At 42.1% G+C, this 26,013-nt stretch overlaps 1 protein-coding gene across 4 annotated transcripts in view; it reads right to left on the bottom strand.

The window, feature by feature from the left end:
* The window catches only part of ARMH3 (armadillo like helical domain containing 3), a 110,202-nt gene that overhangs the window by 64,983 nt on the left and 19,206 nt on the right, over window positions 1-26,013 (bottom strand). For all 4 annotated transcript variants that reach the window (XR_004307748.2, XM_015866959.3, XM_015866958.2 and 1 more), the window contains 7 exons: window positions 25,467-25,560; window positions 22,523-22,624; window positions 19,835-19,893; window positions 18,486-18,551; window positions 17,359-17,428; window positions 15,871-15,931; window positions 13,133-13,221 (listed from right to left, as the gene is read on the bottom strand). Coding sequence is in view for 3 of the 4 variants with exons in the window: in XM_015866959.3 (XP_015722445.1) it covers window positions 13,133-13,221; window positions 15,871-15,931; window positions 17,359-17,428; window positions 18,486-18,551; window positions 19,835-19,893; window positions 22,523-22,624; window positions 25,467-25,560 (541 nt within the window). In the remaining variant the exon portion in view is untranslated. The remainder of the gene's footprint in view (window positions 1-13,132; window positions 13,222-15,870; window positions 15,932-17,358; window positions 17,429-18,485; window positions 18,552-19,834; window positions 19,894-22,522; window positions 22,625-25,466; window positions 25,561-26,013) is intronic.

Genomic DNA, 26,013 nt, shown 5'->3' with positions numbered 1-26,013 from the left:
GTGGATTAATGTTAAGGAAACACTTTTTCTCTATATACCTTAATTAGGCATTCTGTAAGCAAGTTTTCCATCTGGACTCTATATCCTGCACTGGCCATGCATGTGTAGAGCACACATGGAAAGAAGTATAAGTCAAAAGGAAATCTGCTGTGGTGGCTGGGAAAGGATGAGTGCACCTTGATGTGGGGGACGCCCTACTAGCACTGCCTTTCCCCTCTACCGCTGACATGTTTTCCTTTTTCTGGCAGTTTTGCCATTTTCTCAAAATTAATAAATAGTAGGTTAGGTTATAGAGTTTTGTTCTCAACTTAGGGATTTGTATGGAATAAATATAAATTGTTGAGAAAAAATAAGGTTGCTGATTATTCACAATTATACATATGAGTGTGTATGTATGTATAAACATAATGTAATGATGTAGAATAAGGGGTGGAATGTCATGGTTTAATAATTTTGTAATTTTTGCTATCAGTATTCCACATCATAACATCATATTAAGCATGAATAATTTTACTGAATCTGCAACTTACAGAAGAAGACTACATCTCCCAGGGAACAACACGATAGGTCACGGGACCTGGACTCTATATTAACTCTGTCGCAGAACAGACTGACGTCTTTCGAGTTCTGGCGTTCAGGGGAGTGTGTGGGAGCCTTCAGCCGTTCGCCTAGATTCACAGTAGGCCTCTCGGTTACGGGACTCATTCTCTCTCCTATTTTGCTTGATTCGTTAGCTCAATTTCAATTATATTGTATTATATTGTGTTATCCTGTATTTCGATATAGTATTTAGTAAATAAGTGTGCCTCCTTAGATCGTTGCCGCTGTTTTCTTTTCCTAATTAATTTTTTTCCTTTCGGCCTAGGGCCCCTCCGGGGCCTACGGCCCCCTGTCACGGACGTAGGTGGATTTTTAGTTCAAACCGTGACAGTGATGTACGCAGTCAGCCCCAAACTGTCACTCCCGTTGATACACGTGATTTTAAAATGACAAAGAAATAGCAAAAAGAACCCACAGCATCGCTTTTCTGTAGCTGCCGCAGCAGTACAAGGACAGATACAGTACTTTATTGTGTCAGCTATCTAGGGCTGTGCCGGGAAGGCTACAGATCTGGTTCACACTTGTCTTGAGAAGGAAAACAAAGGCTCCTGCTGTAACCACCCAATATCAGTTAGCGATAGCGGGGATTAACAAAAAGGTTGGCTAAAAGAGCTTTAATCACACAGACTTTACAATAAGCAACCGTGGTCTGTACACTGGAGTGAAATGGAAATTCCTTCATCCTGCTGCTTCCCGCTCCTTACAATTTTAAAGAGAAAAGCTGCTCTCTTCTGCATCATATCTGCTCAGGACTGAAAGATGACTCGTAATGTACTCACTGCACTCAACAGGTTTCAAGATCTAAAGCACCTGAATTAGGTGACCTGCAAAGTCAAGCCGGAACGCTACAAAGAGTTCTCCAAATGTTCTTGATTACCTACTAACTGGGGCAGCATCTACTGATTCCTTACAGTTAAAAGATCATTTTGTTAACCTTTACCTTTTCCAGTTTGTGGCAGCACTTTTACAAAACATTCTGCTGCTCACAGCTTGAAGCAGCCAGGAAAGAACAACAAAACAGGAGACAAAAGTTCAGCAGCCCCAGGAGGAGCTTGGGATATATACCTGGAGTCTATTTCCAGCCATCAACCGACCAGAATTAATAGGACTCACAAAATTCATTACGGTTTGTGAGACTCAAGAAAGATACAAGTGATAGAAAGCACAATCTGCAAATCTGGGATGCTGAAAGAGAAAACTGACCTGTGCCAGCGAGACACAGCAAGGAGCAGGTTTGAGACACACCATTTGAGCAGGCAAAAGAAACTGACCACAGATTTATAATATTTAAACATGACATCAAATTTCTAGGCAGTATATATTTGAAGGTGGTAGTGATTATACTATCATTGTTTACCCAACTACTACAAACTACTGACTAGCCTGCAAGAAAACCAACCATAGTCTGGGAGAATCTTGCTGCAGATAAGAGTGTGGTGACCTCAACTCAGCCCAAAGGTAAAGGCTATGGAATAGGAGTAGGTGAAGTCCGGGGAACAAGAACACTGCTAACTTCTGAGCCCCAGCACAAAGCTCACAATGCAGTCATCACTCCATCACTGGGCTCACATGCCCAGGACCAAAGGCAGAGCCTGAACCCTGCAGCAACCCAGAGCTGCTCCTGTCAGGTACTGTGCTGCAAAGCAACCATTTGAAAACAAAGACGAAGCAGGTACAGACGGGCTCTCTGCTGGAGCGGAGATCCAGCTAAAAACAGGTTTCCAAGGTAACCAAAGCCTCCACAGCAAAAAAGTGCGGCCTCCTGCAGTCGGTGCTTTGGGCTGCAGACAGCTGCCCTGCCTCTCCAGCACTGAACCTTACAGGCCATTTCTCTCTTTAGTACCCACAGGCACAATTTTACCTCTTTCCCAGACACAGGACTCTATGCAACCACCTCTCCTGGCCCTGTGTGGCTATTCAACTACTTGCAGCTGGGGTGCCTGGAAGCAGAGTAGCACAGCCCTGGATTTTCCACAACAAGCAGCACAAAGCCTCGGATTTTTGCGCTGTGTCTCTTGTGCTTTCTCCAGAATAGTGCTGAATGGCCTCTGGCAGCAGGTGGCCACACAGCAGGAAGGGAAACCACTGAACATAGTGAACATGAAAGCTGCCCGTGGTGTGGAGACACTACCTCTAAAAGAAAGCATAACCATCATTGTCTGGAGCACTATGCACTGAGTGGCAGCACAAGCATCTGCTGTAATAACTTTGTTCACGTTTACTTTTCCTGTTTCAGTTTGAAAGATGACAAGACTTCGCTGCTGCTTGAAATCAGTCCTTGCACCTGAATTGCACTGCATCGTAGCCCACTCACAGCTCAACCACACTGTTCCTTCCCTAAGGAGAGGGACACTGTATGTGGAGAAGAATCAATGCTGGGCTGAGCACTGGTCAGATCCTCTAGGTCTACAGCCACTGTGGGCACTGCACAGGTAAATACCCAATAGTTTGGGACCCTTACATACCTAGAAAAGTTGTAGAGCTCTTAACAACCCCAGTGCTCAAAGAACAACCAGCCTTCTGTGTCTGCACATTCTGCACCAGTCTCTCTCTGTTCAAGCTGCTCAAAGAAAGGAACAAGAACGCTGTGAACAGGAGTCCTTAAATCCACAGCTACCTCTGTAGTCCCTGTAATGTGCTTGTTAAGGCAGACCCTGCACTGAAAAACGAGGACAGCTGCACCCTGGAGTTTTCAGGATTAACAATCTCAGATCCTGCTACAGATGCCCAGTGCCCTTCAGAGACAATTAAACACACCAAATGAACCCCTAGGGCAAAGGTCCAACTGGCCAAACGTCCCTCCATCCCTCAGCTCCAGCAGGGCACTGGCACTGCCACTCCTGAGTGAGCTGAAGCCAAACCAGATGTGTCACTTCTCCCCCACCACAATAAGCTGCGTGTCCAGCCTGCAGGCTGCCCTCTCACGCCAGCCAGGAAATTACCCATGTTTGTTCCCAGTGGAGCAGCAGTTCAGTTTCTCAGCTGTGCAGACAGACAGACCTGCAGCCCTTGCTTCAGCTCAGCCACATTACCCATATTTGTGTTCTAGGATTTAAACAGTGATGGATTTGAGCAAGAGATCTATTTCAAAATGAACTGGAAAACAGACTTGCTTTATTTTTTGGCAATGCTCTCAAGTAGGTTTATCTAAACAAACCTGCCTTTGGCATCCCATACCAGAATACAATACACTCATTCTCAAAATCCATAACTTTACATTGTAACAGTGTCACCAGAACTTCTTCAGCAACAAAACTGTAACTAGACTAACTTAGCAGCAGCCAGTATTTGCATGCAAATTTGTGACCTTTCCTGAGGACACTGGCTATGCTTCCCAGATCAGCAAACCCAGAACAGAACCTTCAGCGCCTACATACACAGCCTCAAAAGGAAATAGCTAAGCACACGGAGTGGACACTTAAATTGGGCATGAAGCCATACGATTGGCTGAACATCATAGTGGTGTAACTCATCCACATTGTGTTTTAAGCAACTTTTCCTCCTAAGGATTATTATAGCCAAAGGATGAAAAATGAGATCACCAGCTTTTACAGATACCCTCCGAGCTTTTTAAACTGAAACGACTGCGGTGCAAAAGGTTCTCAGCTCCTCTGCCATGCAGCTGTGTTTGAGTACTGACATTTTTCCTTATCAGCTCTTGTGGCCAGTCTGACTGCTGGGGAGTGAGTGCTCCTGCTCAGACATTTGCTGCCCTTCTCAAGCCAACCCTCTGTAAGGACGAGGCAGGCAAATGGCTTCACTTTGCAATTCTAGTTCTGGACAGATGCACATCACTCTCTCCTTCCCCTATTCCTCCTCCCACAACTGACTTACCTTTTTTCCCCTGTAAGCCTAGTTTCAAACAGAAACAAATTCAGCTTTGGCATAACTGGGATTCACACAGTTTTTGTTCTCTTCAGAGTCTCATTGTTCAGCATTTGGATCATGTGTAATGCAACAGGAGAACAGGGACAGGATAAGAACATAAAAGGGGAAAGAGTAGCACCATCCTCTGAGAAAGTCGCTATGTAGCACAGATTCTGCCACAAGCAGCAGAAGGCTCTGATGTGCTATTGCACAACAGAGCAGAAGAGAATAGCCCTGAGAAACACATCAATGAGATCTTAGGTGGGTTGAGCACAGTATGGAAGCCTCTGTCGCTGCATCTGCTGTGCTCCCAGGTCAAAAATCTTCTAATGGTGCATATAATGGCCCTCAACAAAGGAACAAAGGAAGAAAAAGAAGATGTGAGAGCTCCCCAGAAGATGCAGTGTAACATCAATTAGTAGGTATCCTGTAACTCCACTAATATCCTCTGATTTCCCACCTTCAAAATCTTAGTGCACAGTAGAAGAGCAGTGATTTTCCCATTCCCTCTGAAACTTACCATCATACCAGCAGTATACCCAGTGTCTTGCTTTTAGCATTTCCACTCACATTCCCCTTATAGTGATCCACATCCTCACAGCGCTGCAGGGGAGCTGATAATGACAACAGGCAAGAAGTTCCCTGCTACAGATCTATCTGTCCCTTTACATCTAAGCGGCTTGACCACGAGCCCCAGATGCACCAGGGCAGAGCAAAGGCCCACCTGAGCACAGTGTTCTGGCCCAAACGGCAGCCAACACCAAACACCTGCTGAAGAGCAGGAAGCCAACCAACGCTTTCTCAATATATTCTTCCAGATTCCCAAAGTCAGCACGACTCCCTTCACATCTTAGGGAAACTACAGCACACAGTGTGGAAAAAGACTCACACAACATGCCAGTACCATAACCATGGATGAGTCCAGTGTCCTATTCTAGACTGGAAATCATTAAGAGCTAAGCCTGGATAATCACATGTACTGATTTTTTCCACTGTGCTGTTACAAGGAACAAAAGAGACCCTGGAACAGAGCAATCACCTGTAATAAATGCTATATCTGATGAGAAATTCAGAAGCAAAAGGCTCAAATTTGAAATGCAGAGATGACCCGAGCACTAAGAGGGAGCAGATCTGGCCACGTTCAGCATGAGCAAACACTCAGCAAACAGTGATCAAAACAAACTCAGCAGGAGATGAATATCTACAGATAGGGTTTGACAGAAAAGAACTAGAGGTAGTTTCCAAATAGAGCAGTAGGAAGACGAAATGTGTCCAAGAAACAGCTACATCGTTATTACAAACTAATGCAGCAGAATTCCCCCCAGGCACAAACTACCCCAGCATCCCTGGACAAGTTAACCAATTACTCAGGGACAGCACTCGCAGCTCCCTGTCAATCAGGCAAAGCACTGGGAACAAGATCGTTGCCCTGATGCTGCAGTCCCCTCCCAGGAGAGCATGGGAAGAGATACAAGCTCTGTCAGCACTGCTATGTAACATGCTTCAGCTCCTCTCCTTTGCTCTGATAACGAGGAAGCAACCTCATTTCTGGGTTGAAACAATTTGCCTGGCTGGATGGCTCCTCTCCCTGCAGCCACCACAGGCACTGCCAAATTCATGCAGCCAACCGCCAAAGCTCTATGGCAGCCAGCAGTGTGCTACTGGCATGTCCCCATCCCTGTATCACCTGCACCTCTACAGCTGTTCCTCTTCTTCCTCTAACTGTCAAGGTATAGCAAGAGAGCAGCCTTGATGAGTAACAGCAGCATGCCAGAGGGCTGGAGCACATGCTGGCATAACCCACGGCTCCCAGGATCAGGTGAGCAGGCCAATTCATTTCCAATCCTTTACTTTCTTTATACAGTTCTTATCCCTGGTACTCACCATTCCCACCTAACTGCAGCCAATGGTGTAAAAAATGCAAGCTTAATGGGAATGCTGATTGCTGATGCCAGATAAATTCTGTTTGATAGCATCCCAGCAAGCAGTAGCAGTGAAAATGAGTTTTCAAGCTTCACATTCACCTCCTGTTACTCAGGTGAGCAACATGCCTTCTTAAAAAGGTAGATTTTTTTTCTGTTTGTTTAAATAGGAAATAATCAAAAAGCAAGCATACACTCACAACTCTCATTCCTCTTTAGAGGAAAGGGAAGTCCTGAGCTTAACTCTATCCTGTCCAACAATGTAGGTTCACCTTTAATTAAACATCATCTTGAGAGTTAAGATTGTACACATTCCCACAGGACCTAAAACCAGAGCCAATTTCAAAAGGATAGGCATGAGGAAAAAGAGCACGGGTAAGGGCATGGAAAGACAGCAAGATAAGGGGCTCAGGAGTACTGCTTCTTGAAAACCAAAAGTTAGAAGGGTAAATAGGCTCAGAATAGCATGTTCTGGGCACTGCAACCCATCAGTGCAGAACAAGAAACAGCTGCAAACAGTTCTGGCTGTTCTATCATCAATAGTATGAAAATCCCATGGGAAATTGTCCTCTCTCTCACTAGGTCACCATGACCTGCAGGCTCTCAGGGATTCGCAAACAAATTCCTCAGTGTTAGCAATGTGTAAACAATAAAAATAATTAAAAAGAAGAGGAGTATTTTACAGCACAGGACAACACATCCTGATTAGATCTGCCAGGTATGACTAAAAGGTGCTTGGTGAAGAATTCCCATCCTGAGCACCAAACGTGAGAAAGGGCAACTGCTATCTAATCCACAGGGCATAACATTTACTGCCCTTAGGTTGTCTGAGCAACTCCATTCTTCCATTGCTCCTGCGTTATTGTGTCATCTCTTCAGAAACCTTCCTACAATCAACAAGCACAAATGCTTGTGAACCTGTCATACTGCATCGCTGGTAGTATGTATGTATACAGGACATTGTATACAAGCAATTACGTTTGTTAGTCACAGTTCTATTACTGATATACCGAGTTGTTTGGAAACACATGCTAAACCCAAAAACCTCCACTTAATCCGTCCATCAGAATACTAAAGGACATCACTCAGTAACACTCCCAGTCACAAAAATACTAGTAAGATCAATTAATAGCATGAGAGGGAAATATCATTCAACTTCTGTAACTGCACAAGCTCATTTGTACAAACCACACATTAGTCAGCACAGGTGCATAAAACTGCTGCCATGTGCACCACGCAGCAGCACCCAGTAGATGCTGGTTTTGCAGTTCCATAGCAAAGAATCTCAGCCCTTGCGATGTTAGCATAAGAGCTACAAAATCCTGTCCGTGTCCTGCTTGGCAAAAAATCATTTTTTGACTTCTGTCTTTGCCTATTTCTCCTATGTTGGTAAGAAAACGTCCTCTCTTCTTTTAAGCATGCAAGTTAAGAAGCACTGGAAAAAATGCTGCCCAGGATACAAGCCTTATCTAGACAGTAGCTTTCATTCCTCAAGTTTCCCACATCAAAGCAAGGTCCCAGGAAGATATCCAAATAAGAGAATAGGAAAATTTAAAGTTAAAAATGATGAATAGTTCTCTCTTTAGATCATCAGATTAGGTGATTTCTCATCTGAAGTTTCCATCCAGAAACACCTCCCAGCCTCCCCAGTTCTCCTGAGGAAACAACAGAGACCTTTCATTACTCCTACTACATCAGCTTCCCACTCTGACCCAAGTTCTACCCATTCTCTCTGGCTTCCCATGCTCAGGGCCTCCCAGCCCTTCTCACAGGCAATCACCTCAAATTCCCCTGTCTCCCAGACCTACCACTCCTCTCATCCACCCGATCAACTCAGAACTCTCATTCCTGTTGCAGCTGCTCAGCAGTTCTCCTTTAACCCACCTGGATCCTCTTTATTTCTGGTGCTCCCACTGAACTACTGCTATTTTCAGCAGTTCCATCTCTGGGACCTACATGAGAAGGAGCCCACTCTTCCCACTTTGAGCATCACTCCATGGGGTGGTACTCTCCTTAAGAACTCAGAATCATCTTATCCTCCTGAATGAGTTGAGGATCCCAAATCTCCAGCAAAGCGTATGTGCCTGGAGCTCCGTCACATGGAGGAGATGCAGCTTCAAAAGGTTGCACTGGCTTCCCACAGCCAAAAGGCATGGAGAAATGACTTGGTACAGCACGCACCAGGTAGCATATGTTAACATACTAAGGATGATAAAACTCTAACATTTGTTCTATAGCTCCCTTCAGAGTTTACAAGCAGTGGAGTTAAGTCAGAAAGCATTTTTGCTGGAAGGTATTTGAAAGGTCAAGTCTCACATCATGATTTTTCTTTCCAAAACAGTACAGTTCACATAGAACCATTTAACAAATAGGCCTTCTTGTTTAGTATTCACCCCTAAAAACTTGAAAATATCAGAATTACAGAATTATCAAGGTTGGAAAAGACCTAGAAGATCATCTAGTCCAACCATTACCAATACTTCCCAGCTAAATCATATTCATCAACACAACATCCAGATGTTTCTTGAACACTCCCATGGTCAGTGTTCATCATCTCCACCTTTTAAACAGAAGAACTGACAAAAAGTTCCAAGCAGTCCACACAAAGAATAAAAGCATATCTTGTTCAGTAGCACTGCAAAGCTTTACTTCAATAATGCCAAAGCAAAAGTGGATAAATACCAACTTCTTGATGATGGCATTTAAAGCATCTTCATTTTAACAGCATCTGCCAAAAATAACCAATCTATAAGATGAGCAACTATAGCCCGTACATTACAATAATTTGGGAACTGAATTTCAGTGCTTTCTATTATGTCAGAGCTCATTTTTAATCCAACTTTGTATTCAATTGCCCTAATAACCAGCTATTTCAGCATTATTCACTATCATATACATTTTCACGTGATATATTCTTGCCATTTTAAGCCTATATTAGAACTGGTTTTCAGTTTCTTTAAACATAATTTTTTACTTAAAGCAAACCATAGCAACTGCAAAGAAGTTACCTGTACCCTCTAAGCTCAGAGCAAATTGTTCAAGCATTACTAATTTTGAGGTGGGAGAAGTAGAAGAAATGAAGTATTTCTATATAAAAAGCTTAAATGACTCATGAAAATTCTTTGGGAATAGCTTATACGTGCTTGACAACAAAAACATATATAGCACCTTCCATCACCCAAGTGCTGTACGTGCTGGCTAGAAAAGAGTTCAACAACTAAAACTCAACCTCAACTCTGTAACCAGCAAAATCAAACTCTTTCTCACATGACTTAAGCAGAGCTCAAGAGAAACACCGGACATAGTATGGTATTTCTGAAATAGGGAAGTGGTTGTTAACAAGCAAAGTTTCCTTGTAAGCACTAATAAGTACCTTACATTTGACATACAATAAATTAGTTGTTCTTTAAGTATCAGCTACTTGGCATAACAGCCCTACAAATTGCACCTCATGTCCACATGGGAACAGGGAAACACAACCGTATCCATGTATGGTTTCTGGCTAGTCACCAGAAAGAGCATACAGCCACAGAAGACAAATCTGAAGCTCAGAAGGAAGAGCCACGTACCAACCACAGACAACTGAACTGAAAATAATCAACTGCTGAAGTGTTAAGTAGGAGCTAAGATCAGGAGTATTGCAGACTGCACAAGCAGTTGGGTACGTGCCTTGAGTGACACCAAGCATGTGGCTCCACTGCTTTTCTCTGCAATCTTTGCAACTTAAATCAAAAAAGAAAAGGCAGAAACTTTCCCTAAGTTCTGACGGCCTTCCATGCTGAAGACAGGCGCCCTTCTTTCGTAGATGCTCCATCTAGCACATGACGCATTAGTGGCTTTCCTTAATCAAAGAATAGCTAACATTAGAACCAGGAGTTGAGCAGGAGGCTCTATACATTTCTACTGCTTCCACCTACAAACCCTCAGTTCCTCCACACTCCAGACTACCACCTCATCCCACAGTATTCCCTTTGTCTTTTTCTCCCACTCAGTTTTCTGCGTGAAACAACTCTCCTCACATGCCAGGTACAATTCTTTGCCTTCTTTTCAAGGCTTTCTTACACCCATTCCCTTCTCCTCCTCTGTTCCACTCAGCTATGCAGGGGACTTCCATTGCAATCACTCACACTGCACAACAAGGGCTATGCTCCACCTGTCACGTAACTTGCCATTCAAGAAGACAAGTGTGGGCTTGAAGGCCTGTAAAACATGTCTGATAAAGTACCTGAGATCTCAGACCTAACAGGGAGTGCATAGATGTTCCCTTTCAGCTGTTCATCCAGCAGTGACAATGAATCCATCAGTCCAAAGCAAAAGCCTCAAGGTGAATATGCTTATATGTTACAGCATAGAAATGAATGCATAAGTCTCCCTGCTCTGTTTTGGAATTGTCTGACAGATTGATCAAGACTAGAAAAATAACCATTCTTCCACATCAAAGGCAGCAATGTCCCGGGGAATCAATGAGCAGCCTTGATGGATCTCAGTAGGGATAAGAGTTAATAATGAAATATACCTCAAGACAGAGCAGGCAATTAGCATCTAGTCAGCCTCATACAGCACTCTAGAAACACACACCCAGAGCAGCCAGGATGTGCACTTTTACAGGGGCACACACCAGTCAACACAAGACCTTTTGAGCCCGTATGAACCACCCAGCAGCTGCTGAAGAATCTCATTTTGCTTCAACACCTTATAGGAAAAGAACACGAAACACTTACTGTGACTCCTGTGTGAAAGGATCTCCCAAAACACACATGTAAGGTGGAATAATACAAAGATGGTAATAGATATTCATAAGGTTATTTATAGGGAAAAACTCATTGATATGGATGCCTTCAGTCTGCTGGGAAATGCTGAGGCAAACTCCACCAAGGAGCAACCTCCAAGAGATGCTGCCTTAGTGGTGGTCAGCCCTTAAATAAGGTCTAGAGGAGGTGGAGTCGAGCTCCAACCCTTCTGGGAGCACAGCTACATTACTCTCACCTGTGCTCCCACAGCTGACCCAACACTTGCCTCAGCTGATTAATCAGAGGTTCAGGCTGTGATTACCAATTTCCCATACATACAAAGAAATCTATACTAAGCGTGGAGCTCTTCAGCTACATCAGCTGTGCAGATATTCTCAGTCTTTCACAGAAACTTGATCAACCAGAGCTTTTTATATGACTACTTTGCTTTCTAAGCATGTGCAGTGCCAAACATTTCCGAGGCACTTCACATTTCCCAAGCACTATGCAAACATCTACCGCTAATTAGAGACCGTTAACAAGAACATCTCTGTATACCAAATCTTAGTGTTTTGCAAGGATTTCTTTTTCTCCCTAGAATAGGGAAATTCAAGGATTGAAAGATGCCAAAGGGTGTACTCTCTGAACTCTGGAACAGTATCTTCAAGGAGAAAACCTTATTTTGAGGCACCTATAATGCTAGTGCGTATGAAAGAGCTAGCTCACCCTGGCCAAATAGGAATGGATCCAGCTTGCTGGTAACCATTCGGAAGATGCTATACACACTGTTAGATGTAATTTCTATTCACAACATACATCTAACATTGTACACGCTCTTCCCCTAAACCAGTACTATGCTGCAGCCATGCCTCTAGGGGCTCTGTTCTGAAGAAAGCTACAGAAAAAACATCACTAATCCCTAAACTAGTGGCACCTGCTTCACCTTCTACACGAATAATTCAGGAAGCCTGAATGGGCCACGTGTCACGTAAGGCAGAAAATAAATAACTGAATGCGACTCAGATTGTTGGTTTATTTCTCTGTACCTACACTCAGCTGTGTACCGAAGGGAAGTACTTAGTGCTAATTAAGAACAGCTTCAGAAGCCACTCATCACCACCCTTTCAAAAGTCAGCCCCTCTCATATTTCTGATAGGAGCTGCAGTACACCAGCAATTCGCTGATCCTAAATCTCAAGCACAGCTCCAGGAAAACACAATTAGAACCACGTTCCCTTCTATGTTCACAAACATCTTGTTTAAGCCACAACAGCTTGGGGATTAACTGTACTTCCCTAGCTGAGCTACTTCAGTGCTCACACGGTTAGAAGAGGAACACATAGCACAATCACTAAAGAGTCTGTTACATCTAATGATCCATCCTGCCGCTGTCACAGACCTCCCACACAACGACTGCATCATGAAACAGTCTTACAGCACAACATTGACCAAATTATAAGAAAAGAAACAAATCTCATAGGACTCTCTTAAGGGACACCAGTGGCACAAACCACACCGTCATCGATGCAAAGGTTACAGTTGAACACCTATCTTCCTTCCTACTGATATTTCCATGTTGCTCTCATGAGCAGAAGTCATACACACAATTCTATGTACACCCACTTCCTACAGAGGAAAAGAGAAGTAGTGTCCACCACCATTTTAGCTAAGAGCCTGCCTCCTTTCTACTCTCAAAGAACTGATGGAAACACTCTACTGCATAAAACATTACTTCATTTCTCCAATCAGGTGAAGAGGGACTCAAATAATGAAGAATAAAGACATTCTGATACCATGGTGATCATGGCCAGACAAGAAAGTAAATTAGCTACCATTATGATAATGACCTGGCTTTCTAGAAGAGGTAATTTGCATGTAGCAACTAAGCAGTAAAATAAAGATGATTTAACAGAATTGATGCTCGCTGCCTAACCTTACAGAATAAGTAGCCATGGCCACCAAAAAGACAGGCTTTTTATATTTGACTGTATTTGCAGATGTAGGTGCAAAGTACCTGACCAGAGTTCCCTCCAGGTGTAATGAAGCCTCACTCTGCATTTCTTCTGGTAACACAGCAGTTTGTGCACAATCTGAATACACCGTCTGCAAAAAAAAGAGGGCAAAGGATTAACTGCATTGTATTTCTGTACACCAGTTCAAGCTCAACGTGATTAGGCTGACTAAAGATACAAGATTGCTGTTTGTATTTAAATAATACTTTCCACTCTTCATTGATCTTACCTGAGGACCTCACAAGCTCTGCAAAAGGAGTTTCCTGACTTCCAAGGCTTCCTATGTATGAGATACTGCTACCAGATTTAGGAAAATCCAGTCATGAAGGAACTTTTTTGGTTTCTTTGGCCCAGCTGACAAGGCTAATGGAACTTACATAGTGAAACTAAAACTGCAGGACTCTCAGTTTGACTGAATGATGCATGAGGTTCAATTGCATTAAAAAAAAATTACTTCAAGCTTAAGTATGAACTTAAGAATGAGCAAGCAACACACTTACAAGGTCTAAAATCTCTCAACATAGAGCTAAGTACTCATGAAGTCTTCAAATCCTACAGGCCTCTATAGAATAGAGTGTTTACATAAGCTCTTAGGTACACAATCATACTCAAAGACCAAATGAGAATGAGAAACACAATACAGTGAGTAAAATTGCTAGCACTTGCCACCATTAAGGACAAGATAAAAACTGTATTCAAATCTCAGTCTGTCAGACCAACCTACTTTAGCTACTGACATTTAGAAAAAAAAGGGAGTTCAAATGAGAAAATTTCCTCTTTTTTCCCTTCAATTCTTATCTCTCTAAAAACATCTCATTAATATGAACATCTCTCTGAAAAGACACTGCAGAGACACTAAACATCAGACAAACAGAGAAATCAAATTAAAAGTTTTTGCGTGGTAGTTGTTCAAGATGAGGTGAAGAGTTCAAAATAAAGCTTTAAAAAGCCTTCATAATATACAAATGGTGTATGTTCACATTTCCAGACTCTTAGATGATCCCAAAAATATGATGATGGGTTCAGGACTGAAACTCCTAACTTCAGAGGAATAAAGGTAAAATCATTCACGATAGCTGAGCATCACATTAAATGCTGTATTAGAAATTGGATTCCCACAAATTCAACCAAGAAAAGAAAGCAAAAACACTATGATAGCACAATTATCTTGAACAGAAACAGCTCTACAGAGACAGCTACTTCTAACATTACTGTTTTTCCACTTATGCATCTGCCTGGCTTTAAGACCAGAACTGGCCTCTTCAGAAGAGCTACTTAAGGCAATGACCAGCAGGAACTGGGCAAATGCTGAAACATTTACCTGCAATTACAACAATGTTACTGCAAAATACTCTGCAGACATATTTCAGCACTGATACCTACTGGCTGTACACAGCGGCTTATAGATTCCTGGGTGAAAACAAGACATGGAAAAAAAGGGATGAGGAGCCCCAGTACCCCTGTCTAAGGGGCCAGAGCACCAGCTAAAGCTCTAAGGACTCACAAACCACACTACTTTAGTTGCATCCATTCTGGTAGAGTGTCCTTGTTTATTCAGCTTTACACTAAGAATTGATAACATATGTGACAGATAAAATAACACCTTTAGTCAAAGGAACCTAGATTTATCTTTTAAATATTAATAGATGTTCCCCATTGAGCAGCTTCATATTCACCTTTAAAGTGCAATGCAGACAAGTATGACACTATTTGTGCATTCAGAACACCCACTTTCTCTGCAATAACAGTGTCTGGTATAGGATGGTTTCAGACAGAAACGTAGTGTAAGGACTGCACAAACATGCCAAAAGGAATGGGCACTGCTGTCTACTGATGGTTGCTACAGCTCATTATATCCACTCTCAAAGGGTTTCTAGATGTGACCTTACCTTTCAGCCCAAACATTTCACATCTCTGTGAAATCTCAATGCAGTACCTATCTACAATCAATTCTGTTATTGTCGTCACAAATGCATTTCTCACAAACGTGTAACTGAACTGTATAACCCTTGCAAAGGCTCTGCAGTTCTGGGGTTATCTGAACAAAATGGAACATGCTGAGGGGTCACCTTCAGGGAGAACAGCCCAACTATCTGTATCTCTTCCATAGAATACAGAGCTGTTCGAGTCTGAGGGAAATTCAGTACTGTACGAACAGTCAGAACAAAGCCAACGATCCACCTAAACCCTATGTCTGCCCTTCAGGCCAAAGCAGAACAAAGCATTCCAAGAGCCAAGTGGGACACAGTGAATACCCTGTCTTCTCCTTTTCCCCCACTGTTGTGTTTTACCCTGACAGTCTAGCAAACTATTTCAGGTTTAAACCTCTTTTCCACTCTCCATGTTGCCTGCCAGGCTTCACATCAATCATCATTTTTTATTTTCTTTTCCCCTCCAAAAACTGTCTTTTTAGTTTCTAGACCAAAACTCAGCTTCTGGGAAGCAGGGATCCTTGCAATGAGTGAGCATTATGAAGCTTCTTTCAGACTGAAAAGCTTTTTGTATTTGATCAAGTAGATTACGAAAGCAGCCTGAAAGGTGGAAATTCATTTTGCTTTCAATTTTCCTGGTGCACGGAGCACTTTAGAAGTAGAAAAAGTCTCTGGAAGAGTTCATGAAAAGCCACCTTGCTCCCCACCACCCACAAAATGTTATTTCAGCCAGAAGACTGTTACATGACTAGAATTCCACCCAAACTCAAACTTCAGATGAAACCAGGAAACATCCTACAGACACTTACATGTAGAGATCCATAGGAAATTCTTTCATCATGTGTGTCACAATGAACTCCACCATCAAATCTGATGGAAAAGAAAATGATAAAGTAAGTAGTGAGCCAGCCACGGTTAAATTCTAGTAGACAGTGAGGAAACCAAACTAATCTCTATCAACCTTCCTACCAGCCAATGGTCCTGCTTAGGAGAAACACAGTTTATTTTTTCTTTTGATTAAGGAGAACTAGGCATCCTCTGGAAATAAAAAGTATACTGAAAACTTTGGGTGTGTTTTCCACCAGTAAGAGTCAAATGAAGAACACAGCATGAATCCTGATGCTTGGAATTGCTCTCATATTTCAAGGCCTGTCACTAGAGGAAAAGTCCTTTGAGAAGCACGTTTTAGAAAATTATTCTCATCAGAAACAACACACAACAAAGAGGTTTGCTTTCAGAGAGGATGTTACAGAGAATACCTATTTATCATCAAAACAAATTCTGAAACAAGTACATCTAGCTTGGTCTCAACACAGACTATGGTCCTGCTTAAGACTCATTCAGGAAATAAACAAAAAATGTCTCTTTAGGTTATCCCACTGAGAGTAAAGAATTCAAAAACACAATTGAAAGAGAGAAGTTACTACAGTTCAGCCAATAAATACTTATCAAAGATGTGTGTGCTTTCAGTTCAGCATAAAATGCTTAAGCTGTGCCACTGGTAACAACTGAGAGATGTAACCTCAAAGGGTCCTAATAGCCCAGAAATATGACTGAATAGTGACAAAAAATAAGCCCAGGGCAAAACTACGTGATATCTGGGAAGTCTAGAAAGATTCATTCCCTATTTGTTCCAATGTGCCTTCAACAAACATGAAAATGCTTTTCGAAAATGCTGGACTCCAAGACTGCTTCCATTTCATCAGGCTTAAAAGCCAGTCTCCATCCATCTCTGTATTCATTTATACTTTTGGCCTCCGTGGCAATGAGTCTCACAATTTAATCATACACTGTGTGAAAAGCTTTCAGCTGTTGTCCATGAGTAAAGCCAAACCTTGATACTGACAACCCTATTGCATTTTTCCCCCTCTCAGGAAAGGCTAAATGCCCAGCAAGCAAACCTTCCTCAACAAGCATTTGTCTTCTCCATAGGTTTGTTCTCATTTCATCATCTAGACGGTACTTGTGACCAGCTGTCATTACAATCACTTAAAACACTGAATTTATTAATCATCTGCCCTCCCTACTGTCACATATCCAGGTAAAAGGGGCCAACGGGCTTCTGCAGAATTTACTGCAAGTGTTTACAGAATTTCTTGCTACAGAGCAGCAATCTTGGATTTAATTTCTCTGTGATGCAGCCAGGTAGAGAGATGGGCCGTCCACTGCCAGAAATCTCCTCACTTAACTGCCTTATTTTTAAGTCCATCCACCCCTTCTCTTAATCTACACATCTGTTTCTGCAGCAGAACAAAAAGATTCTTCAGGAAGCAGGTGGGCACTCTAACAGTACTCACCAAGCACTGCACACACCAGCGGGCGACAGGGCAAGTTCTTGTCTGCTGCTTTCTTCCTATGCCTCATCGGCTTCAAACACACAAAGATGAAAAGAAGTCAGAATAAGCCTGAAGTGACATTCTGTGTATCATTGTATTTTTCATGCAAATACCACCATCAGCACAGATTCCCTTTGTCTTTTTCTCCAACTGCTACCTCACATATATTAGTTCTGAAGGCCGGAGCTGAAGCAAAGTAATTTTGCTTGCTTTTCAGCACGATGACCACAAGGTTTTTGTTACTCTAAGTGTGTAACTACAGGTCACTGTTATATCATGGAACAAAAAACATCACATAGCAATTGCTTTCCCTTGGAAACCTATCGATTTGCTCCTGACTCAGAAGTCTGATCTGCATTCTTAATAGCACGCACAGTATCAAATGGCTTTGGCTTTGATTGTAGTAAACCAGAAAGGCTAACTGGGCAGCAAATTTGCTTTTAAGTGGGAAAGACTAGCACCCTCACACTGTGCTTATTTCTGTCTTGGATTAGTAACACTTTCGAACACTGTTCCAGTGTCAGATGAGGTGGCAATCACCTTCACCACAAAAACAGAATGCATTAAGTCAGGAGAAACATTCAGTTACCCTAACTACAAAGCTTTATAAGCTAGATAAGGACACTTCCTCCACAGATACCTACAGGAAAAACATATGGAAAATATATTTTCCTCTTTGAAAGTGAATCTTCCACCCTCAGGAGAAAGCATAACCCAAATCAGAGAACTCAGTGCAACTCTAACTGTATATATCATATATATATATCACATGAGGACTAATGCTTGCTGAAGGTTAAGGCAGAACATCCTCTCTGTCACTGATTTCTTCAGAGATCTCATAGTACACAGCTCTTCTCCAGCTACATAGGTCTCTGAATTCACCACAGCGCAACCAGCTCTTTATCCTTTGAAGGAGTGAGACATTCTGGGAGCGATTTTAAAGACATCCCTCAACTGCTGCATTTCTGACAGCACTTCCTTAGCAATCTAGGTTAGATATACGTGACATAGTTTTCAGCATACAGGGACTTGAATCCCACATTCTCACCCCAAAGAGAAAAAGCAAAGCATCCACAATGAAAACTCACCATCCTGTGCAGGTTTACTCGAAAATTCATGTTGTCATCATGGAGAAAAGCATTAGCATATTGATCCTATGGAAAAGAAGGAAAAAAAGGAGAATGTTGAATAAAAAACTACCTGCCCACTAATTTCCACTTGCCTCTCAAACCACACGTGTTCCAGCACAGAGCTCCCAATAAGTAGATATAATACTGAAAACACCTGTGAAACCTCTTCTTTTTCCCAGCCAGTCCCACAAAGGTGAAACCTTCCCAATCTCAATTCTATGCCACACTCTGCACTATTTACTGTTTTGCTCAAGATCTATTTTCCGTTCTATTTCTTTGCTCATCAAAGCTGTAGACCGTACATGCTACAGCATCAAGATTTTAACAAGTGCTGTATAAGACACTAAAGTCCCTGTAACTTTGTGGGTAAAGGTTTCGATTGGTTTTTTGATGGAGACATCATGCCAGAAGTCTTTGCATGCATGTACTAGCAAATAGGTTGATCAGCTGTCCCACCCCTCAGGCAAAACTTGTTTCAAGCCCAGCTACAAATCAAATTATTACTCCAGGCAATGCACAGCAAGGTTAGGTATTAAATACACTCTCTAATATCAAAGCCAAAGCATGCCCCTGACACATAGAAACAGCATTTCTTATTATCTATGCACCCACCTGAAGAAGGCACTTGAGTGCCAAAATCGCTTATAAATATCAGAAATGCATATGACTGCACCCTGAAGAAACACTACTACAGAATTCTCATGCTGCCTGTGAACATTGCTGCTTTTATTCTTTTCTAAGAACGAAAGATCTTGCAAGCATGCAAAATGCAAATACTCCACAGACTCAATCATCATTCAGGACAACCCATTAGCCAGGCCATTACTGTCTGTTTCCCATGAGACTGGAGAACCTTCACCAGGACTGCTGACAGACTGCTGGTCCTCCTGTCCTACTGCCAGCTTTTCTACCATTCTATAACTGCAACACTCTCCCAGCTTCATAAAACCCTTCTCAGGCAAATAGGATACAGCACTGCCCATGCTCACCACAAGCAACACATACATGAAAGGCATTCACACATGACTCATCTAAAAGCACTCAATAGCTTAAGTGAGACAGGCTTAGGTTCACTATTTTCTCTCTTTGTCCCTGTGAGTTGGTTAAACCAAATAAGATGATCCAATTTTTAAGCACATTTTAACAATGATGCATCAGGTTCATCAGCAAAACATCATGTACCTGAGGGTCTCATTACTAGCAGCCACAGTAGATCTTCAGCTCCCAGTGAACAGGAGGCAGGGGATGTGCATGCACATAGGGCCCTAAAACACACCATCTGCTGAAGTGTCTCACAAGAAACCTACCTCTGCTATGCATGTCAGGATAATCAGGCACAGCTTGCCACTGTGCAGCCGGTGCTCATCTGCAAAGAAGCAAAAACAATTCCTGCATGAGCCACACAAGCCTGGCAATGCTGAAGAGTGAGAAAGATCTTGCAATAGAAGAGTTTTAATACTACTTCCTCCATCACAGCTAATAGTGTAGCTACTCCTTACTAGGCACTCACCACCCTCCATCCTGGACACTAAATCCCATTAAGTTTTCCCCACAAAGTGTCTGTCAGCAGCCAAGTTTCTGATTTGAATCTCCATCACTGCTGTAAATATCAATGAGGCTTCTTTCATATTCAGTTTTACTTCCACAGATATTCTATATAGTGGTGTTAATCACTGCACACCTGCCACAGTGGAGATGTACTTTTTCCCTCTCTGAGATAAGATGGAAAGACATCAATTTTGCTGTAGGTTATGAAACAAGCCAAGTTTTGGTAGAGGTACAGCACAGCAGAACAAGCATGTCAAGAGTTCATGCCCTGAGCTTTAACCCCACTGCTGAGAGACATGACCTGGTTTGCCCTACGTCAAGCTATGAGTGAATGATGTCTGCAAAGACCAAGCATTTTAAGCCAAAGGAGTCCCACCGTGGTCATGTCCTGCAACCAGCAACTGAACTACACTGATTTCATCTTGCTACGCTGAATAAGAGGAGAGGAATTTTGGAATGGGAGAGCTAAAAATCTCTCCTAGGTCCCTTTACCTTAGCTGAAATGTGTAAGTGAAAAGTATTCTACCCTAGCAAAGCAGAAAAAAGGGCTTCAAAGAACTGTGATACACTGAAGCCTTATTTTCCTTTGTAAGACCTTGCTGTATATTTATGTAGGTGCTGCTAACACTTCTCTCTGGGGATCGTGCTGTAAAGGCTCCTGTTCCACACTAAGTACTCCACCTTCAGCCAACACGTTGTGAAGATCATGCCATTTTCAGCAGTTATGGGGCAGCCATGAAGGCAGATACTCACACAGACGCTCTGTACCTTCACAGCACTCTTCATTAAAGGAACAAAGCAGACTACTTCCTACTGGGAGATGTATCAGTACGATCCCCATTTTACAGATGGGGAAAAAAAAAACAACCAGCACAGAGCTTTTGTTTCTCCCAAGGCAGCTGCCTCTGATTGGCACAAGAGAGAAATAGAGAAGAGGATCTAGCAAAATGCTGTCTATTAAATTATGCTCTCTGGGACAGGACTGGAACAACTGCCTAGTCCTGGAAGTGGAACAAACCAGTCTCTTCTCTATTCCCACCTGTCTCAAGACAGAGAGAAAATAAAGTTCTCCTTTTTCCCCCTTACTACCATACTGTTGTCAAATGCTTTCTTCTACACAATAAAAAAAAGTTAGGCAGAACCCAATATATCCTTACTAGAATTAATAGGCGGCAGTTCAAGAGGCACACTTTGAATGACTTATCAGTAGAACTACTGATACAAACTGCCATCTGTCACAGAGGCAAGGAAACTGTCTATCAACCACACAACCTTCAGATGCTCTACATACTAGCACCAAGGTATCGAAGCGTCATGTCCTGTCTCATACCAGAACAAACTCATCTTTAGTTGGCTTGTTTAGCACTGAACTTCTATCAGATTTCTTTCCATCTGAAACAAATCTAATCTGGCAATTCCTGAGGAGCAATGCATATTTCACACACTGCAATGACTAGTAAGTGCAGCACTTAAACCTAAAAACATAAAATAGTTCCATAGATTTGGGTCAGCAGGGGAAGCCCAGAAATAAGGAAATGAGAATTAGAGGGCTGGTACACCCTCCTCTTGCATACAACCCATAAAAAATGCCTGAACAAAGATTGAGGTTGTTTAGTTTAAAGACAAAAGCAAGAGGAAACATGAAAGCAGACTTCAAATACATAACTGCTGTCACAAATGTTCATTGCATTCAATAATCAATGTATCATAGCTCTACAGAAGACTCCCTGCTTTTGTTCAGCTATTATGTCTAACTGAAAGCAGTGAAAGTTGGCAACGGGCTGAAATACAGCATAATGATCACTTGTTATGTTCATGCTGTGATCCTGACCTACAATCACAGAGCACAAGAGGACCCTCAGGTACCTGAACATCACCAAGCTTCAGCTCCAGCAACATGAAATGAGCCCCACTCCAAAGTGATTAGAAGAAACAAGAGGCAGAGTATGTGAGTGCATCTAATCAAGCAAATGACTGTCAGTACAGTGAAGATCACTGCAGCCACATTTGTCATTAGAGAGCTGTCTGTTTGACCAGCAAGTACCAAAGGACAAAGGCAATGTTCCTTCCCAATGCCGAGCTTTACCTTGTGTGTCAGACTAAACATTCCTTAAAATATGGTTATCCAGTGCATGATTTTCCCTCTCCGAGGGAGGGTTTGAAATCAGATATGCTGACAACTCCTGCACAGGGAGAGGCTTGGCTGTTAACTACTGTTATTATTATTACTACATTCTTGCCATAGTTGACTTCTCTCCTGCTTGTATTCAGTCTCACATAGTCTTACATAACTGTTATCTCACAAAAAGAAACCATTTCGTTTTCTCAGGAGGTGGAACCTTCAGTCATCCAAAAGGACTGCAGTTGGCTTCTATTTCTGGAGATGTGTTCCTATGCCCTCCCCATTCCAAGAAACACTGCTTGCTACATCAACAGAATTGATTTACCTTTTGTGTCCTGCATCACAATGGAGCTGTACTTCAAGAAGGTTATCAGCAAGTTGCTAGTTTGTACATCAGCATCCAAAGGTAGCTCTGCAGAGCTTATAACTGGAACAGAACAGATAAGCCACACTTAGTCTCCACAAATACAAAACAGAAGTACGCAGAGAACAAAGTCACAGACTCATAAGTCTAGGACAGAATCAGCTTATCTATAGGGTCACCTGAGTTCCTCATCCTGCTTCATGATCACCCACCAAAGACTCTGAAGACTGGTACTACCCCAAAGACAATTTCTCCTGCCCTCAGGGTAGGATGGGGTGCTCTTCATAGTGATATCCTTCTCTGTTCTGTTCCACCCACTTCAGGAGAGATAAACCTGCTATTTTAGCACTCATCAATTCTTTTAACCTAAGGAACTCAAGATATTCTCAGCAGGACCTACTTAGGTCCCACATGAGAAAAGGGCTTGATTTAACAGTGCATTTTACAATTCAAGATTTAAACCTTGTAACCCTGGAATGATGTACATAAGGTTAGTTAGCCTTGGAACTGAAGGATATGCAGGCAAGGAGAATGCAGGGGATAAACCAACAGTAAAACACAGGATTCTTAGAACTGAGCACTGAGAGACCTACAGTACAGTAAATAAAGGTTCTCATGGAGCTCAGTATTACACAAGCCCCTTGAATACATAATTGTAGCCCTTGGAAACAACAGGCCAAATAGAACAATGTAACCTCTATGTTCAAATCACATCAAAGAAATGATAATGGGGTTTTTAGCTTCTGAGGGCTGCACATCCCCAAGCAGGAGATGTTTTAGTCCACTCAGTCTTGAAACTGCAGCACAACTGACATGTTGCCAGCGTGGCCAGTTTGTTGGCAAAGTCCAAGCATTGATACTGGAAACTCTTCAACTCCCAGTGTTATGAATAGCTCAAGGAATTAACTAAAAGATCAGGAAAAAAAATGTATTTATATCTCCAGCATGTCCTTCTGGAGCCATTACAATGAACACAATGAATGAATATTTAACAACAATAAGCAAAGTGACATTTAGATAACTATGGTGACGGGCACACTTGATTTACATATTATGGATTAACACTTTCAAGAAAAAGTCTTGTTTAAAGAAAAGAGGAAATCGCGCTGAAGATCACATCACTGTCTGCTCTGGTTCACGGTGCAGACATTGCATTTTTTATCCAAATACTCTGAAACTTTAAAAGGCTTTAATTCAGAATAAAGGCTAACAACCATAGAAATTACAAACCAGAATATGAACTCATTTTTCATTCCAGTCAGCATTAAAAGCGCCCGAAAATCACAGACGAATTTCTACACATTGCTGAAACTTGGAAATAATTCAACCAAGCTTTTATTTTTTCAAATGCATGAAAAAGAAGAAAGCAATCTTTTCATCCCCAAGTCAAAATGTCTCTCACTAACTCTCAGCCACAGGCAAGTTTTAAAGCTGAGTTGCAAGACATGAGAAAATGAGGAAAATTCTGACATACCTTTAAAATCACAGCAGTACTAAAGAAGTGCCACTCAAATATAACTAAGCCGAGGTCAACCAAAAGCAAAAATAATAATAATCACAGCACAGGGATCATCGAGGTGACAGCTAATATTAATAAAGAATGCTTCCCGGTGTAATGCCTGCACACAGGGATCATCGAGGTGACAGCTAATATTAATAAAGAATGCTTCCCGGTGTAATGCCTGCACACTAAGATCAACTCCAGTCTTTAAACGGAGTAACCTTGCATGCAGAAGGAAGCCTCGAGCTCCTTAACATCACTGCCTCTGCTGAAAGTAGGATGGAGCTTTTGCTTTGCTTTTGATTTTTGGTAAATAAATTTAAAAACAAAACAAAACAAAAAGGAGGGAGAATACGAGCAAGCTGTAGATGTGGTTAAGCATCACTTCTTTCACTTGTATAATATAGCGTGGGCATGGATACACTTGCAACAAACATGTTGAACACAAGCCCACAAAATGCCCGTCCCTCTACATTTTATGTTACACAAAACGCGTAGCACACAAGCACGGGGAGACATGAGACATAGGAAGCTTGTTAACTGAAGCTTTTGATATCCATGGTAACCAGACAGAACTCATCCACAAGGAGGATCATCCTTAACTAGGATATCAGATGACCTGAATAGCTGATATAACTAAGTAACCCAGGCTGCTCGGTCCCTGAAACATCTCCAAATTGTGCTCTATTCAAAGTGACTCGATTCTTTCACTGACTTCTTTCTTCAAATCTATGCTGTTAAAGTAGGCAGCCATTTGATTTCTTCTCCTAAACTGGACTGCAACTATCCATGACAAACAAGAAGGGTTTTATTTTCCATTATTTAAAAGTCCATTTATTTGGGCACATAACATCTCATTTAGAAGAAAGATCTCAGCACAAGCAGTCATTTACAAACCCTAAGAGACAAAAGACAACGAGAGGGAAGAAGATCTCAACTCCCAAGTCGGATTCAAATCCCAGTTAATTCAAAGCTGGGGACAAGCGTATTAATGGCAAACAGGAATCCACTGCAACTCCCTGTTAATCTGCTCCAGTGACAAATAATCCCAGGCAAAGAACCTGACACTAGAAATACTCAAAAGCAAAAGCTCATGAAGAATAACTAACAGGTTGGGTTGACCTTCATGCAGATACAGGGACCACACTGTTTTCAGAAGGAACATCAGCACAACCTTACTAAGAAATACACAAGGCAAAAGAGAAACTATAATGAACATCTTTCAAGCAATCAAAATCATGCCAAATAATATGCCTTGTTTGTGTTCAGTAGGGCAGATCTCCCCAGGAAAAGAACACCAGGTTACATCTGCACCAGACAGACCTCATTAGTTGCTATCTCGAGGAAGTGCTTTGCCAGCTATTTGTTAATTGTTCATCCCCAGGAGATCATTACACTTCTTACCATCCGAAGAAGGTGGGGTGGTTCCAAGCGGAGTGACAGGCGTTGTTGGAATTGGACTTGCTGGTGTTGTCATCAGCCCCATTTCAGGATGGCTCTGACAGAGAACAGAAATCCCAAACACACACAGGTTAGTAGCTTCCCTGTGGGTAAGCCATGTGAATCACTGCTTGTACTGTTCCACACATGCACACAACAGATACATCTTCAGTGAAAACTCAGGAAACTTCAATCTTCTGAAATCCCTTCTGAGGAGAAAGCTAAACTTTACAACCTTGGACATCCACAATTAAACTGGAAATCAAATTTACTCAGCAAAACATACAAATATATAAAAAAGCAATGGCTGTCCCCAACAGACAGGCAATGTGCTTTTCTCCAGCACGGAAAGGGAAAAGGCATGTGGAAGCCTACACTGTTCACAGCTTCTCATCACCTCAAAGCCAACCCAATGGTGTGCGCGTGAAGTCTTCCTCTACAATAATTTTTCTTCCTAAAGGCAAATTCTTCTACCCCCTGCCCTCCACCTGCCCATATTCAAGGATGATGA

The sequence above is a fragment of the Coturnix japonica genome, chromosome 8, assembly GCF_054131305.1.
Source record: "Coturnix japonica strain WE chromosome 8, WE-NBRP24, whole genome shotgun sequence".
Classification (NCBI taxonomy): domain Eukaryota; kingdom Metazoa; phylum Chordata; class Aves; order Galliformes; family Phasianidae; genus Coturnix; species Coturnix japonica.
The sequence above is the reverse complement of the archived record's forward strand: the minus strand, read 5'-3'. Positions and strand labels throughout refer to the sequence as shown.